This window comes from Aedes albopictus, unplaced genomic scaffold (genome assembly GCF_035046485.1).
Source record: "Aedes albopictus strain Foshan unplaced genomic scaffold, AalbF5 HiC_scaffold_163, whole genome shotgun sequence".
In the NCBI taxonomy this organism is placed as follows: Eukaryota; Metazoa; Arthropoda; class Insecta; order Diptera; family Culicidae; genus Aedes; species Aedes albopictus.
Genome location: NW_026916940.1, coordinates 12,224 through 25,826, shown reverse-complemented (window position 1 = coordinate 25,826; position 13,603 = coordinate 12,224). Strand labels below are relative to the sequence as shown.

The 13,603-nt window shown below is 41.5% G+C and overlaps 1 protein-coding gene across 1 annotated transcript in view; it reads right to left on the bottom strand.

Moving 5' to 3' along the window:
- Positions 1–11,250, bottom strand: part of LOC134284471 (mediator of RNA polymerase II transcription subunit 13-like) — a gene marked incomplete at its 3' end in the record, with an annotated part of 32,887 nt that extends 21,637 nt beyond the window's left edge. Inside the window, 1 exon segment of the mRNA XM_062843341.1 lies at positions 9,862–11,250. Coding sequence (XP_062699325.1) covers positions 9,862–9,930 — 69 coding nt within the window.
- Positions 11,251–13,603: the final 2,353 nt, after the last annotated feature.

Here is a 13,603-nt window from a genome sequence, read left to right as displayed (position 1 = left end):
ATTGAATCGTGAAGAATACTGAAGATATTCTTATTGCACTCCTGAAAAAATGTAGCCAAAAATGCTTTGGAGGAACTTCTGGAATTGATTGAATATTTAAATTCCTGTTAACATTTATATATTCCTGATAAAAAAACATTTTGATCGATATCTCGAAGGCCCAGATGAAAAACTGCTCTAATTTTTTAGAAAATCTTTACAGAATTTGAGCAAATTTTGCGAAAGAAACTTTAACAGATTTCTTGTTGAACCTCATCATCGCATATAGGATGACATTTTGGTTTGAATAAACACCAAGAAAAACTCAGAGATAAACAAAAAAATCTTGAAGAAATTCTTAAATAAACGTATTGAGCAAACTTTTATTTATTTAAAATAATACTCTTGAAATAACTCCACTAAATTTTGTTTCACTAGAATGAACAATAAAATATCACGGGCATAAAGATTTTCATCAGACGCTCTCAAATAAACTCCATCATAAACTCTTTCGGATTTTAACAAAAAGCTACTGAACAAATGACTTCACAACTACCTCCAGTATCATCAGAAATTCATCTCCCATTTAACTCTAAAATTAATTAAAAAAAAACTTCCGATAGAATCAATTCAGGGGAATGCAATGCACTATGAGTTCTTCTATTTTGATCCGATAAACTTTATTCACACATTTAATCATTACCAGTTTTTGAATTCGTGGACGGGTGATATAATTTAACTAAAATTTTAAATGTAGGATTATAGCTGTGTTACTTTTAAAAAGTATGGTAATTCAGAAATTCATCTATAATCTTAGCTACAAATCCATCTTCTCTCAAATACGATAAAACATAGCTACAGTCTATCGTAGTCGACACACAGACAAACAGACGTAACACTTCGAACATTTTTCGATTCAAATCATAGTCACGGAAACATGTTCGCCCAATGCTAAAAGGACTATGTTTGGCCGACCACCAACTAGATGGCGGTAGTGAGCAAACTTTTTTTTTTTTTTTTAATTTCTTTGTATTTGTGAATTTTAACTTATTGCTAATTCTTCACACCGGTAGTGAGCAAACGTCAAACTCGAACAAAAACGATGCGAGCGCCACGTTTGAACAGTTGGCCAGCTATCAAATTTTGAAAAAGACCGTTGAATCGGTGTACGATGGGAATAATCAGAGTGTTACGTCTGTTTGTCTGTGGCTCGGCATTGCTGTTTTACCAAAATTCTTACACAGACAAACAGACGTACCACTAGGAACAAAGTGCGATCAAAATCATCGTCCAAAAGTATAATCGCCCAATGCTAATTACGCTGTGTTTCGAAAACCCGCTGAGTAGATGGCGGCAGTGAACAAACGTCAAACAGGAGCAAAAACTATACGAGCGCCATGAGCGAGAGATTTGCGAACTACAGAACATTGAATAATCCGTTTAAAAGGGAAACGATGGGAAGTGGGAAGAGTGAGACGTCTGTGTGTCTGTGATTCTTATATAATCTTCTTAATGTTGTCAGATTTACGAAAATCGTGACTTTAGTGACCTTTTTACTAAAAAAAAGTGACTTTAGTGACTTTTTCGTGCAAATAGTGACTTTTTAGTGACTGACTCGACATGCAGCTCTGTAGAAAAATGCCCCGCAGAATGGAGTTTCAAACTTTCTCGTCTTCGGTGCGTTCCCGGTCGATTTTCCCAATGAGCCATTTTACGAGACGTTTCGGATCAGCTGATCTCTCATTTCATGAATGAAAATTTGACAGGAGGTCGCGTCCAAGCCCGTGAGTGTGAATATCAATATCAACACTGTTGTCGTTCCGTAATAGACTATTACTTTTTCGTACGAACACGTCGACGCTCTGCACGAATTAAACATTCAAAGAATGGTGTAGATCCGTTGGCCCGTTGCCGAGCCTATAGAGGCTTGCATCAAAAACATAACCTCATCAAATTCTCATACGATTTGTAAACATTGCCCTCAAATTTTTTTTGAGGGCAAGGACGGCTTTATGGACCGACGCCGAAGGAAAGAAAGAGAAGGAGACAATGATGACGTCAGCGTGCAAGCGCTCATTCGTGACATACGAACACCTTTCCATTTTTTATATAGATAGACTAAACTCTTTCAGTCTACAAGTTGAAGAAAACAGAAATTCTTCAAGTTATACAGACCCTAACTGACGATGGTTGTTACATTGCCGGGTATCCTTCTGCCATAGTTCATTCACTCTCTATACATCTCCATCATCTGGCGTTTTGCCTATCTATCACCACCGCCCAAAAATATAGTGTTTCATTATGCATTTCTTTCGTCATCGCTCAGCAGAAATCGAGAAAACCGTGTGGTGTGGTGAACGGATCGCACTCCAGCACTCCACCGCACCACTCGCTAGCCAGCCAGCCAGCACTATTATAGTGCTGAGGAGAGTTCATCAAACTTTCCGCGCTCGGCGGCGCCTTACTGCGTCCAGCCACAGAGCAGCGTCTTCGTTCGTAACCGACCTCGCTGCGATGTCGAGCACGTCCAAATCAACGCAACGCAACGCGCGCGCAATCCGGATAGAGAGTGAGCGGCTGCTGACTGGCCTGGCGTTGTTGTTTTGTTGGTATCGTATAGCTCGCCAGCATGCGGCGAACATTCCAACAAACTCAACGGAACGAAACGACGGACGAAGGCGGCGACCATTGTGTGTGTGTCGATGGGAAAGCAAACGAAACTTGTGGAAAAAAATGTGGAGGAATGAACCGAAATAAAAAAAAAAAACACCGTAATTGTTACACGACGATGAAGCTCCTTCGCGGGGCTGAGTAATTAGACGAATGTGAGTCGAAGGCTTGCGAGCGGTTCCTGGGGTGAGACTGAAGGAAGTAGCGGCGGCGGCTTGGAGCACTGGTGATTACATGTACAATACGGTGGTGAGCCAAACCGACTACATCCATTACCTACTTCTGGACGAACATTTGAAAAGGGCCTATCTGCTTTGCGTAAACAAACATGTTTTTGTCTCTGTAGGGCCCATCTGCATCCACCCACGCACGTCAACACCCTTATCAGAAAGAGTGTTCTTCAAGCTATCTGTTAAGGGTGTTGATGTGCGTGGGTGGATGCAGATGGGCCCTACAGCGACAAAAACATGTTTGTTTACAAAAAGCAGATAGGCCCTTTTCAAATGTTCGTCCAGACTTGTACTGGCTCTATGCGCATTAGAAGCATCGTTCAGGAGGAGGCTCGCGCTCTAGAGTGGAAAAGGCGAAAACAAAAACGTAAACACGCAGTTCGAGATTTCCTTTGGATCGTTCCAACGAAGACGATGCGAAGACGGCAACAACCACAACGAAAACGATGCACGCCAAAGTTCAACGAATTCCACCGAGTGGTGCACCCACCATCAGCGCCAGCTTCAGTCGAACGAATTACTACAGGTACGTCCATCAGCAGGTTGTGGTGGATGATGTTGTTTGTTTTGATTTTCGAATGCTCTAGATTTGAGCAAGGCTAAGTCAGTTTTGTGTGAAGTCATTCTGACATTCATCAACATCATTCTGATGTTTAAAGACTTCGGATGCAAAGGTGCTGATCTTAAAATTGATGCCACTTCGATACACAAATTATTAAACATGTACGCACAAACTAGAAAGATTTTACGTTTCAATACCTGGTGTAACACACATCAGCCTAATCAGTTTCGTTAGAAAACCATGTTCATTAAACATTAAACTCCACGAAACGGAGTCTTGATTTTCTTACCCTTGCCATTTTTTTATGTTCAGCTACTCATGTAGATGAGCCGATTTTTTTTCGAGTAGGTATTGACCTTACGATAAATAATTATAAAAAGCTCTCAGTAACTGCGGAAGTAGCTCATAGTTCACTAAGCCTAAAAGCAGTTGAGAGTTTCTCATGTCGTAACATCATCTACATTCTCCTACTCGTCCTCAATCAAACCCCATGAAACCCATGTACGCAGGGTTGTGTTTCAATTTCTCATATAACCCAAATATGCAACCCCTACAACATCGCTACCTGCACTGGTCGTCGTACTAGCCGTGCATCTGTTGTATATTTTTGCATGCTTCTTTTTCGACGCAAACCCCATATGAAGCCACGCTTCGGGCGATTCACATACATATTCTTAAACTTGAAAAAATAATTATTGCTGATAAAGGCAACAGCCAAGGCTCATTGAACACACCACGCCTGCTGTCTCTTCGCCTGATCCACCAACCCCTCCGCCTTTCAAATGAACTGCTAGGGCCTTCGAGAGCCGGGGAGGTTCAACGTGCTGTCTTTCTTGCACCAGCTGCGGCGGCGGCGACTTCGACGACTGCATCCAACCGTTTCTGTTTGTTGTAGCGAACGATACATTCAACAACGGGGCTGGCTGCCTGCTGCTTGTGCCGACCGACAACCGAACTTTGTTTCTGGTACATGTAGATGTAGGATTTTTTTTTTTCGTTTTTGTATGGGTTCTATTTTAGTATTGCCTCCTATATTCTGCTTCTCGCTCGATTCTTTTTTGCTGCTGCACTTCATTCCGTTCGTTCGCTTCTCAGCGTGTGTCGTTTACATTGCATCCATAACATTGCTGCAACCTTTGGCGATTGAGGCTGCTGGCTGGTGCTGCTGCTGTTGTTGCGGCTGGTGTATCCTATTAGTTAATGCAAATTTATTCCAATGTGAAGCTCTCTGTCATGCACCGCCGCGAAGCTGTATTGCATTTTTCTGCTGTACTACTTTTGTCGTGTTGAGTCAGGCATCGATTTCACTGTCTTGGATGTTACAAAGGCCTCAGCAAAAACAGTAGGATACTTTCAGCGCCTACAACTGTCAGCGTTCGCTTTCATGCGTATCAATCGATTTTCTGTCATGAACAGACTAGTCACTTTTCAAGTGTCGAAAAACCTGCTACTGTTATCTAAAACAGTCCGGCCAGTGCCTTCCAACAATTCGTGTCGTCTCGCAACTTGGAATTCCACAAACGCTTCTTTGCGTTGTTCGCTTACGCTCTGGATATTGTCTTTCTTCCTTAGGTACAGACCAGCAATAACAAGAGATCTTCGCAGCGAAGACCGCGACGACGATGATGATGATGTCGAACGACACGCTCTTGTCCTTCCGTTTCTTCCCATATACCATTCCGTTTCCACTTTGGGTACATTCACATGATACCAACTACACAATCATTGACGTCGTCATCGTCGTTGCCGTATAGTCATCCTATTAGTCGCAGAAGGAGAGCGCGTTGCTTATTATTGAAACATTTTCATTTATTTTTAAAAGCTAGTTTTTGCTGCTCTTCAGAGTCGCTTCTCCAATACAGCGTCCCGTGTCCGATGCTCTACGGTGATGGAGAGCTTGAATGTGTTTGTACGCTGTCGTCGAACAGCAGTGCCAGAGAAGTTCAATGATTTTTTTCGCTCTTGGCTACATTCTGCTGTTGGTCTACTTTAGTTGAGCCCGTGGTTGTAGGCTACCAACACTGATGCGCTAACGATACGTAAACGCGATGAAGCGGTGGATTTCGTATGGTTGTTTAGCTACTAGACTGTGTTGACAGAGATCAGTTGCGTTAACAGGTACAACCAAGTGGGGGGCGTACAAAACAGTTCCATCTGAAGACTAAAGCTTCAAGCAGAATGGACACATTCAGGTTTGCGTGACATAACTTTGATAGATGAGCCGCACACAACGTATCAACTATCCGCCGGACTGGTTAAAGTCTGAGTGCCGCGGACTGACTCAATATGCTCTCTCATCGGGAGCCAAACATTGAAGATTGAGGTTATGTTAAACCTTTTTGAACCTGTGTGATTGATTGAAGAGTATTGTTATCTAGGTGCTGCGGATGTAATCAAAACTGTTGTCACAATATCTCCATTTGCCGCTGTCAAGCCGTTGGAAAGCGAGGAGAAGGATAAACATTGTTTTGAGCTTTTTTCAGATATTTTTTTAACAACTATCCATCAAAATTTCCATCGTGAATGGAAAATAATAAACTTTTAACACGAGAACAACATTGGAATAATGGTGGATTGATCATGTTTACCATTTCCGAACAGCGTCGCGACGGCGTTTTTGACAACCGCGCTGAGAGAGGTGGTTGCAAGAAAATTGAACGCTCGTGCGTGTTTACAAGCTGTGTGCCGGGAGCTTGAAAAATAAAACCGCTTCTATTCGCACCACTCAGGTTAAAGTAGGCAATCGGTAACGGTAAAAATCCTCAACAGATCGAAAAAAATCAGCCCTTCGCAATCACTCAAGGTCCAGTGATATTCGTCATTTCAGACATCTCCAATAGATTTGTTACCGAGCACGACAGAGATGGAACGAAGAGGTTTCACTGGAATTAGAAGCGGAAGGCGTTCGAAAGCTTTGGTCTATAATGTAAAAGGATTTAGAGATGTGCATAGGTGACCTGTAGGGGTGATCAATATGGGAAGACGATGAATCATCGAACCGAATCTACTGGGACATTTAAGATGGTTCTGGACAAAAATAATACCGGGATTGTACTGTTGGAATTTCATGGGGTTCATCGTTATCCGTCATGCGGAAGACGTAGGCACGGTGCTTCATTTACCGTTATTATCAAAAAAAATAGACCATCAAAACCTGAAACGCCATTCTCTTTCTTCATCATTCCTACACCTCTGGGCAAATTTAAAAAAAAAATCGTTAGACGAAATTTTGAGTTACGCCCTTTTAAAGGGCCTAACCCCTAAAAAATCAGAGTTTCTATAGAAAAACATCATATTTCGTAACAGAAGCATGTTTCTGCCATCAAAATTTGAAACGCCAATCATTTTCTTTATCATTTCTACACCTCTGGACAAATTTTTAAAATAATCGTTAGGCGAACTTTTGAGTTACGCCCTTTTAAAGGGCCTAACCCCTAAAAAATGAGGGTTTCTATAGAAAAACATATTTCATAACAAAAGCATGCCTCGAAGTCCCAAATAATAAAACGTATCATTAATAATGCTACAATTTGATACTATGCGCTAATATTGGCTATTTGTATTGATGTTTGTATACAAATTGGCCATTACGCTAATATAAAGGAAGTATTTTCAAACATGTAGGAAGCAATCATGTTTGTATCAACTGCCATTCATAGCGTGGGACGTAAGTTTTTTGTATTGCTTTTTTAAAGACAAAACAAGTGATGGCATGTGCCTATCCCATTCGTTAGATTTATTGGTGAATGCTGTTTTCAACTAATAAACATACAAAACTAAGGATTGTGATGATCAATTGTAATGATAGTTCTATATTTAACTGCTAAACTACGTTACCGAAGAATAAACGTGATCAAATGAAACTAAGTTTTATAATAATTCCACTATAAGTACTTATGACCTTCAAATGGACGTAACTGGAGAATTTGACCAACATTATTTGTGAAATTCAGTTTATGGGTGTACATTAACTATATAAATGAAAAAGTAAATGAACTGTCGTTTATGTTTTTCATTGTATATAGTGAGGCTATAATAGTAAATGAAGCCAACAACGTCCGTATCCTACAGGTTAAAGAATACTTCACTCTTATACTGGCGTTATGGCTAATTTTTATACACAATGCATTCAATATTAGTGCATAGTATCAAATTGTAGCATTATTAATGATACTGTTCATTATTTTGGACTTTGAAGCATACTTCTGTTATGAAATATGATGGTATTCTATAGAAACCCCAATTTTTTTTAAGAGTAAGGCCCTTTAAAAGGGCGTAACTCAAAATTTCGTCCAACGATTATTTTAAAAATTTGTCCAGAGGTGTAGAAATGATAAAGAAAGAGACTGGCGTTTCATATTTTGTTGGCAGAAACATGCTTCTGTTATGAAATATGATGTTTTTCTATAGAAACCCTCATTTTTTAGGGGTTAGGCCCTTTAAAAGGGCGTAACTCAAAAGTTCGCCTAACGATTATTTTAAAAATTTGTCCAGAGGTGTAGAAATGATAAAGAAAATGATTGGCGTTTCAAATTTTGATGGCAGAAACATGCTTCTGTTATGAAATATGATGTTTTTCTATAGAAACCCTCATTTTTTAGGGGTTAGGCCCTTTAAAAGGGCGTAACTCAAAAGTTAGCCTAACGATTATTTTAAAAATTTGTCCAGAGGTGTAGAAATGATAAAGAAAGAGATTGGCGTTTCAAATTTTGATGGCAGAAACATGCTTCTGTTACGAAATATGATGTTTTTCTATAGAAACTCTGATTTTTTAGGGGTTAGGCCCTTTAAAAGGGCGTAACTCAAAATTTCGTCTAACGATTTTTTTAAAAATTTGCCCAGAGGTGTAGGAATGATGAAGAAAGAGAATGGCGTTTCAGGTTTTGATGGTCTATTTTTTTTTTTATAATAACGGTAAATGAAGCACCGTGGTAGGTCTTGAACTGCCATGCCGGCCAAATAGCCAGCATGTAGAAAGAGACGAACCAGCCAAGGGCTGAAAGTCTCTATAATAAAGACAAATCAGTTGGACAGCTTTCAAAGAGTGGAATCCTAGATCCTAAACGTGATCATTCAGACATAATATGAAAAACAAGGGTCTCCAGTTAGTCTAGTGGTTAAGGCTACGGATCGCTAATCCAGAGACGGCAGGTTCGATTCCCGTTCCAGTCGGGATAATTTTCTCGTCTCCCTGGGCATAGTGCATCATTGTCCTTGCCTCACAATATACAAATTCATGCAATGGCAAGCTAAGAAAGCCCTTCAATTAATTATACTGTGAAAGTGCTCAAAGGACACTAAGTTGAAGCGAGAGGCCAAGTCCCAGTGGGGACGTCGAACCATAAAGAAGAAGATGAAAAACAAGAGATAAAAAGCAATACATTTCACAAAATTCCAAAAAAAACCCTTCTGAAAGAAACGCGACTGCACGCGCCTGTTCACACAACCAATGACGAGAAGGAGACGACCGAACCAGTTTTCCAGCGATGCTAGTTGGACAATCTTCAACTATATCGATAGACTGAATGGTTGGTTGGTTGGCCGTCTGTATACTGGCTGGTGGTGCGCAAATTTGGAATTCTTCTCTTTGTCGCTCTTTCGCATTATTGGATTGAACGCCGCCTGACGGACGGCCCCGAACGGATGAAGGAACAACTAACTTCTTTCGCAGCACACCGCACAGGTCGCCACCGTCGTGTCGATGTCTGGCGTATGTGTATGTGTGGCCACACGCGATTGAGTTGCTCCGCTCCGTTCCTTCAAAATAGCTTAGAGATATGCTGGATTACGTACGGTTGGATTCACCGCCACCGCAATACCTTTGATTTCTCTCACGCAATCAACGGTTCATGTTCTGATTTTTTTTTTCATATGATAAGATTCGCACAGTGCTGACACCAAACGAGCTTTGATAGCAGGTTATCAGTGCGAAATAGTTGTGAAGCGAAAAGGCCTACACACGCATACAGAGGCTAGATGTTCTAAACGTGCCGCCGGATAAGGCTCAATTAGACATGACCTCAACACTCGGTTACCGACTCAGCAGGCTGTGTGCACGCTGTCGCCTTGAAACTGCTGCTGCAGCAACTGCTATTATTGCTGTTGTTTTGTGTTTACGTTGCCTACTATGATGTAAGTCGCACAACTTTCCATTGAGTGATGATGATGTGGACACGGCCATTGTTCGGCATGTCAACAAATCGTCATTTGTTTACGAATGATACAGATTCATTACTATGGATTGAATGATTTGTTTTTTTCCTGTTTTTTAAGATATCCTTTAGTATATAAAAACTAAAAAATAATGTGTTATTATACCCCAAACTCCAACCAAACATAGACTTTTGAGATTTTTTTCATACAAGACTTTTTATAGGGCCATGAATGTCAGCTATTAGAGAAGAAAAAAACGACACTTACCAAGGCAAAAAAGTTGGTATGGCAATCTTCCAAACTTGCGCCGTTAGTTTGGTGATTCTGGTGCGTCATGGTTGTGTTATGCTTAACATTTTCACTAGAGAGGTAAAAACAATTTCTACACTGCTATTTGCTGCCACTCCACTTCGGTTATTTACTGTGTGGGTAAGATTGCGCTTTGCTGCTCCCTGCTTCGATTCATTTCATGCACCAATACTAAGATTTGCAAATATGTCGAAACACACGAACACTGTTGCACATTAATCAACTTGTATTCGAGACTGACACCTCTCTTTGCCTCTCTTTCGCTTCTCTTCGCCTGTAGCTCTGCTTCGCAAGAGCGAGAACCCTTCTCAACTCGGTAACAGAAATTTCTTCCCAGACGAGATTGGTTATTATTCACTTCTATACAACGTTATCCTTCTATTCTTCACCGTACATTTGTTGCTTGCTTCATAGGCGGTGAATACCACTTATTCACTGCGAGTAACACCGATTACTAGATGGTAATTTTCACCATCCAATCGCGACGGTAGAAAATGGCGGACATGGAAAACAAGCTAAAACACTGTTGTCATATTTGACATTTGCGAAAAATACGCACACATACATCTACCATGATAGCGGGAGATCTCCATACATCCATATCCACGCAGCACTAGATAGATCTTGACCGCCTGTATTTATGCATTTTTCCGCACTCACACGAGCGTTTGCACCAACACACCCACAAAAGTGGAAGAAAAATTGAAGAATTTTCCCTTTTTCCTACTTTTCGGTGAAAAACTTTCCAAAAGTGAAGAATCGATCCACTTTCACCACTTGGTCAACATCCGTTATCCGTTATCCAACTGGATTCACTTGTATCTTCACATTGAGCACAGATTCACTTCACGACAACCCTGCGCCGTTAATTTACACAGCCACCGGGGAATTGAGGAATGAAAAACTTCACTTCTTACTCACTTCGGGAACGCAAAAATAATCCGTCCGTTCGATTCCCACGTCGAGAGTCAATTATATTTAGAAAGTATGTTAAGTCTGAGATCTCGATCTCGCTCGATTGAAGCAACTACCACTGTGTAAGTTCTCGTTTCGTTTCTGGCAGAAGGTCTCTCAATATTTGTGTCTCTTTTCTGCCTCCGTTCTTCACATTCAGTTCGACCAACCTACACCACCTTTTGGCAAACGAGCAACCTGAATATTCACCAACACGATCCCACCCCTGCGCTTTACAATCTGTCTTGTTTTGCTGCTACAATGATATTGGTGGGAACACTGGTCACACAATACAGGGACGAGGGCGGCTATTCGCGCATTACTAGACAGCAGCAAGTCTGGCAACAATGTAATGTTGCTTTTTTGACACAAACCTTCGCGTAAATGTGAGCGTGTTTATTACTTCTCTCCATTCTCACTGCCTTATTTCGGGAGATCTTAAGGTTGCTCAGACTCAATGGAAAAGCTACTGCTTCTTTTGATGATGCGATTGTATCTCACACAAAGTCATTAAAACTGTATATCTCCATGGTATCCACAGCACACTGCCACTGACACCTTCGCCGTTCACTCGTTTTCAATAATGGGAAAACAAGAGTAGGAGGGGGTGCCCAGCTACGAACGGGAGCAACACTAGCTCAAGAGAGAAATTGCACTTTTTTCCTTCACTTCCACTGATTGGCCAACGTCGTCACTTTTAAGCTCCGCGCACTTTCACCACTTTTATCGATTTGAGTTCTGTTCCACCACTGTAGTCTTGATTCAGTGGAAAAATTCAATTAATCTATGACTACACACTATCAGATCCTTGTAATCGTATGTTCCTCTTTGCAAACGTAATGAGAGCTCGCAAACAGATATTTCCAAAGAACCTCTACCCTTGTGAACTACACACAAGAGAGTACATCACTATTAAAAGCACAACGAACCAACAGCGATATACGTCCTTCTCCGACGACGGTTGAAAGCGCAATGATGAAATGATGAGAGCTGCTAGTGGGAGTGAGTGCACTCCAGTGACTAACTGTGTGTGAGACGTGAGAAGGAGCGTCGGCCGATTTCCACTCTGGGCGGCTGAAATTGCGTGTTTCCATTAAATCGATGAGTTCTCGGTACTCTGCGACTTGCGGTAGTGATTGTATATGGTGAACTACTACATACATTCCAGTGAGATTCCTGATCGGAGTAGGTGTAACCAGAGGCGTACACATCACTAGACGAAAATCATCATTGGGGTCACGGTGTCATTAGTAATTATTTATCCTATTTGAAAACAGGGAATTACGGCACAGATTTATTCAGTTCTTTTTGTTGTCATACATGCACACTTCGAACATGAAAAACAAGGAAACTGCTTTGAAACAAACAATAAAAAGGAACAAACCATGTGCATTAGTGGAATTGAGTTCAATTCTGTGCCTTCAGAAGACGGAGATGATCAAATGGCTCCCTAGCTTGGAGGAAAGAGGCGTCCGTCTAGCGAATCGCGAGTCGTGGGTTTGACACCTACCGGAGCACGTGGATTTCTTTTCATAATTTAAATTTCAATTTGTTCATCAAACACATGTTTCTGATGTGTGCATGAATGTCAGAGCACTCAAAAGTCGTTTACCATTTTAAAGACCGTTTAACAAAGTTTTTGCATCAAGGAACGCGACTTATGCTTTTTTAATTCTTTCACTGTGGAAGGTGGAAGTTAGGAGGAATTCACCCCAAACATACGAACACGATTTACTGTAAAAAGGAAGAAGTCGAATTCAACTGCCCAAAACGATTGATTCTAAAAATTTAACGATTAAAAAACTCGACTATTCGAATATAACGGATTAAACTAACCTATTTTTCATACTGATTATGAATTGGAAAAATAGAAACGACCATGGCATTGAAATAAGGTTTCCACGTACCTGCGCAGGTTTTTAATCCTGAAGCGTTGTCCTCGATGTCCTCCGAAGACGAACGATTCCGGCCTTTGCCGGCGCTGGACGTAGCATGTCTGTTGTTGCGGTCGATCCCTGTAGCACTGGCGATGACGATGCTTGCCCACTGACGCTGCAGTGACGGTGCGCAGAGCTAGCTGCTAGAGGCTAGAGCTCGAAAGTATGCCGAAATATCGGTGCGGAGGAGGAGCATCTCCTTGTGGGTTGCGCTGTACGCGATGAAATGAAACTCCTCGTTTTCGGATAAGGTACGGATAACTTCGACACTTAGCTACGTATGCGGATCGGTACGCTGCTACCGGAACGACAGCTATTGGTGATCGCCGAAGAACTTCGTTCGCTGTCTAACGGGCCTTAGACTAGAAGGTCGAAGGAAAAATGGCCGAAGGACAAATAGGGCACTGCACTATTTTGATTGTGTATGGAATGTTGACGTTTGTTGACCTTGTTGTTTACAAAATTTCTGCAAGATTGAAAGAGAAGGAGAGTATTTATGCAGTGCTCTATGGACAAAAGATCGAAGACCTCCCCCACCCACTCTTGCGTTATGCGTTATGGGTCTATGCCAGCTGGTTTATATTGTCGCGCTTATCTTAGATTCTCAGCAAGCTGCGTTCGAAACGCGCAGCCTCAGATCGCGCCAGACTGCGCACGTAAGATTTGTACACGGTGTGCAACTTGGCTAAATCTGTTTTGCAGCCGCCGGGTGGAGCTGTCAGCCGCCGCGTACAAATCAAACGGGCGCAATCTTATGGCGGCTGACTCAGATCAGCAGGATCTGAGTGATTAAGCTAGGATGCACAATA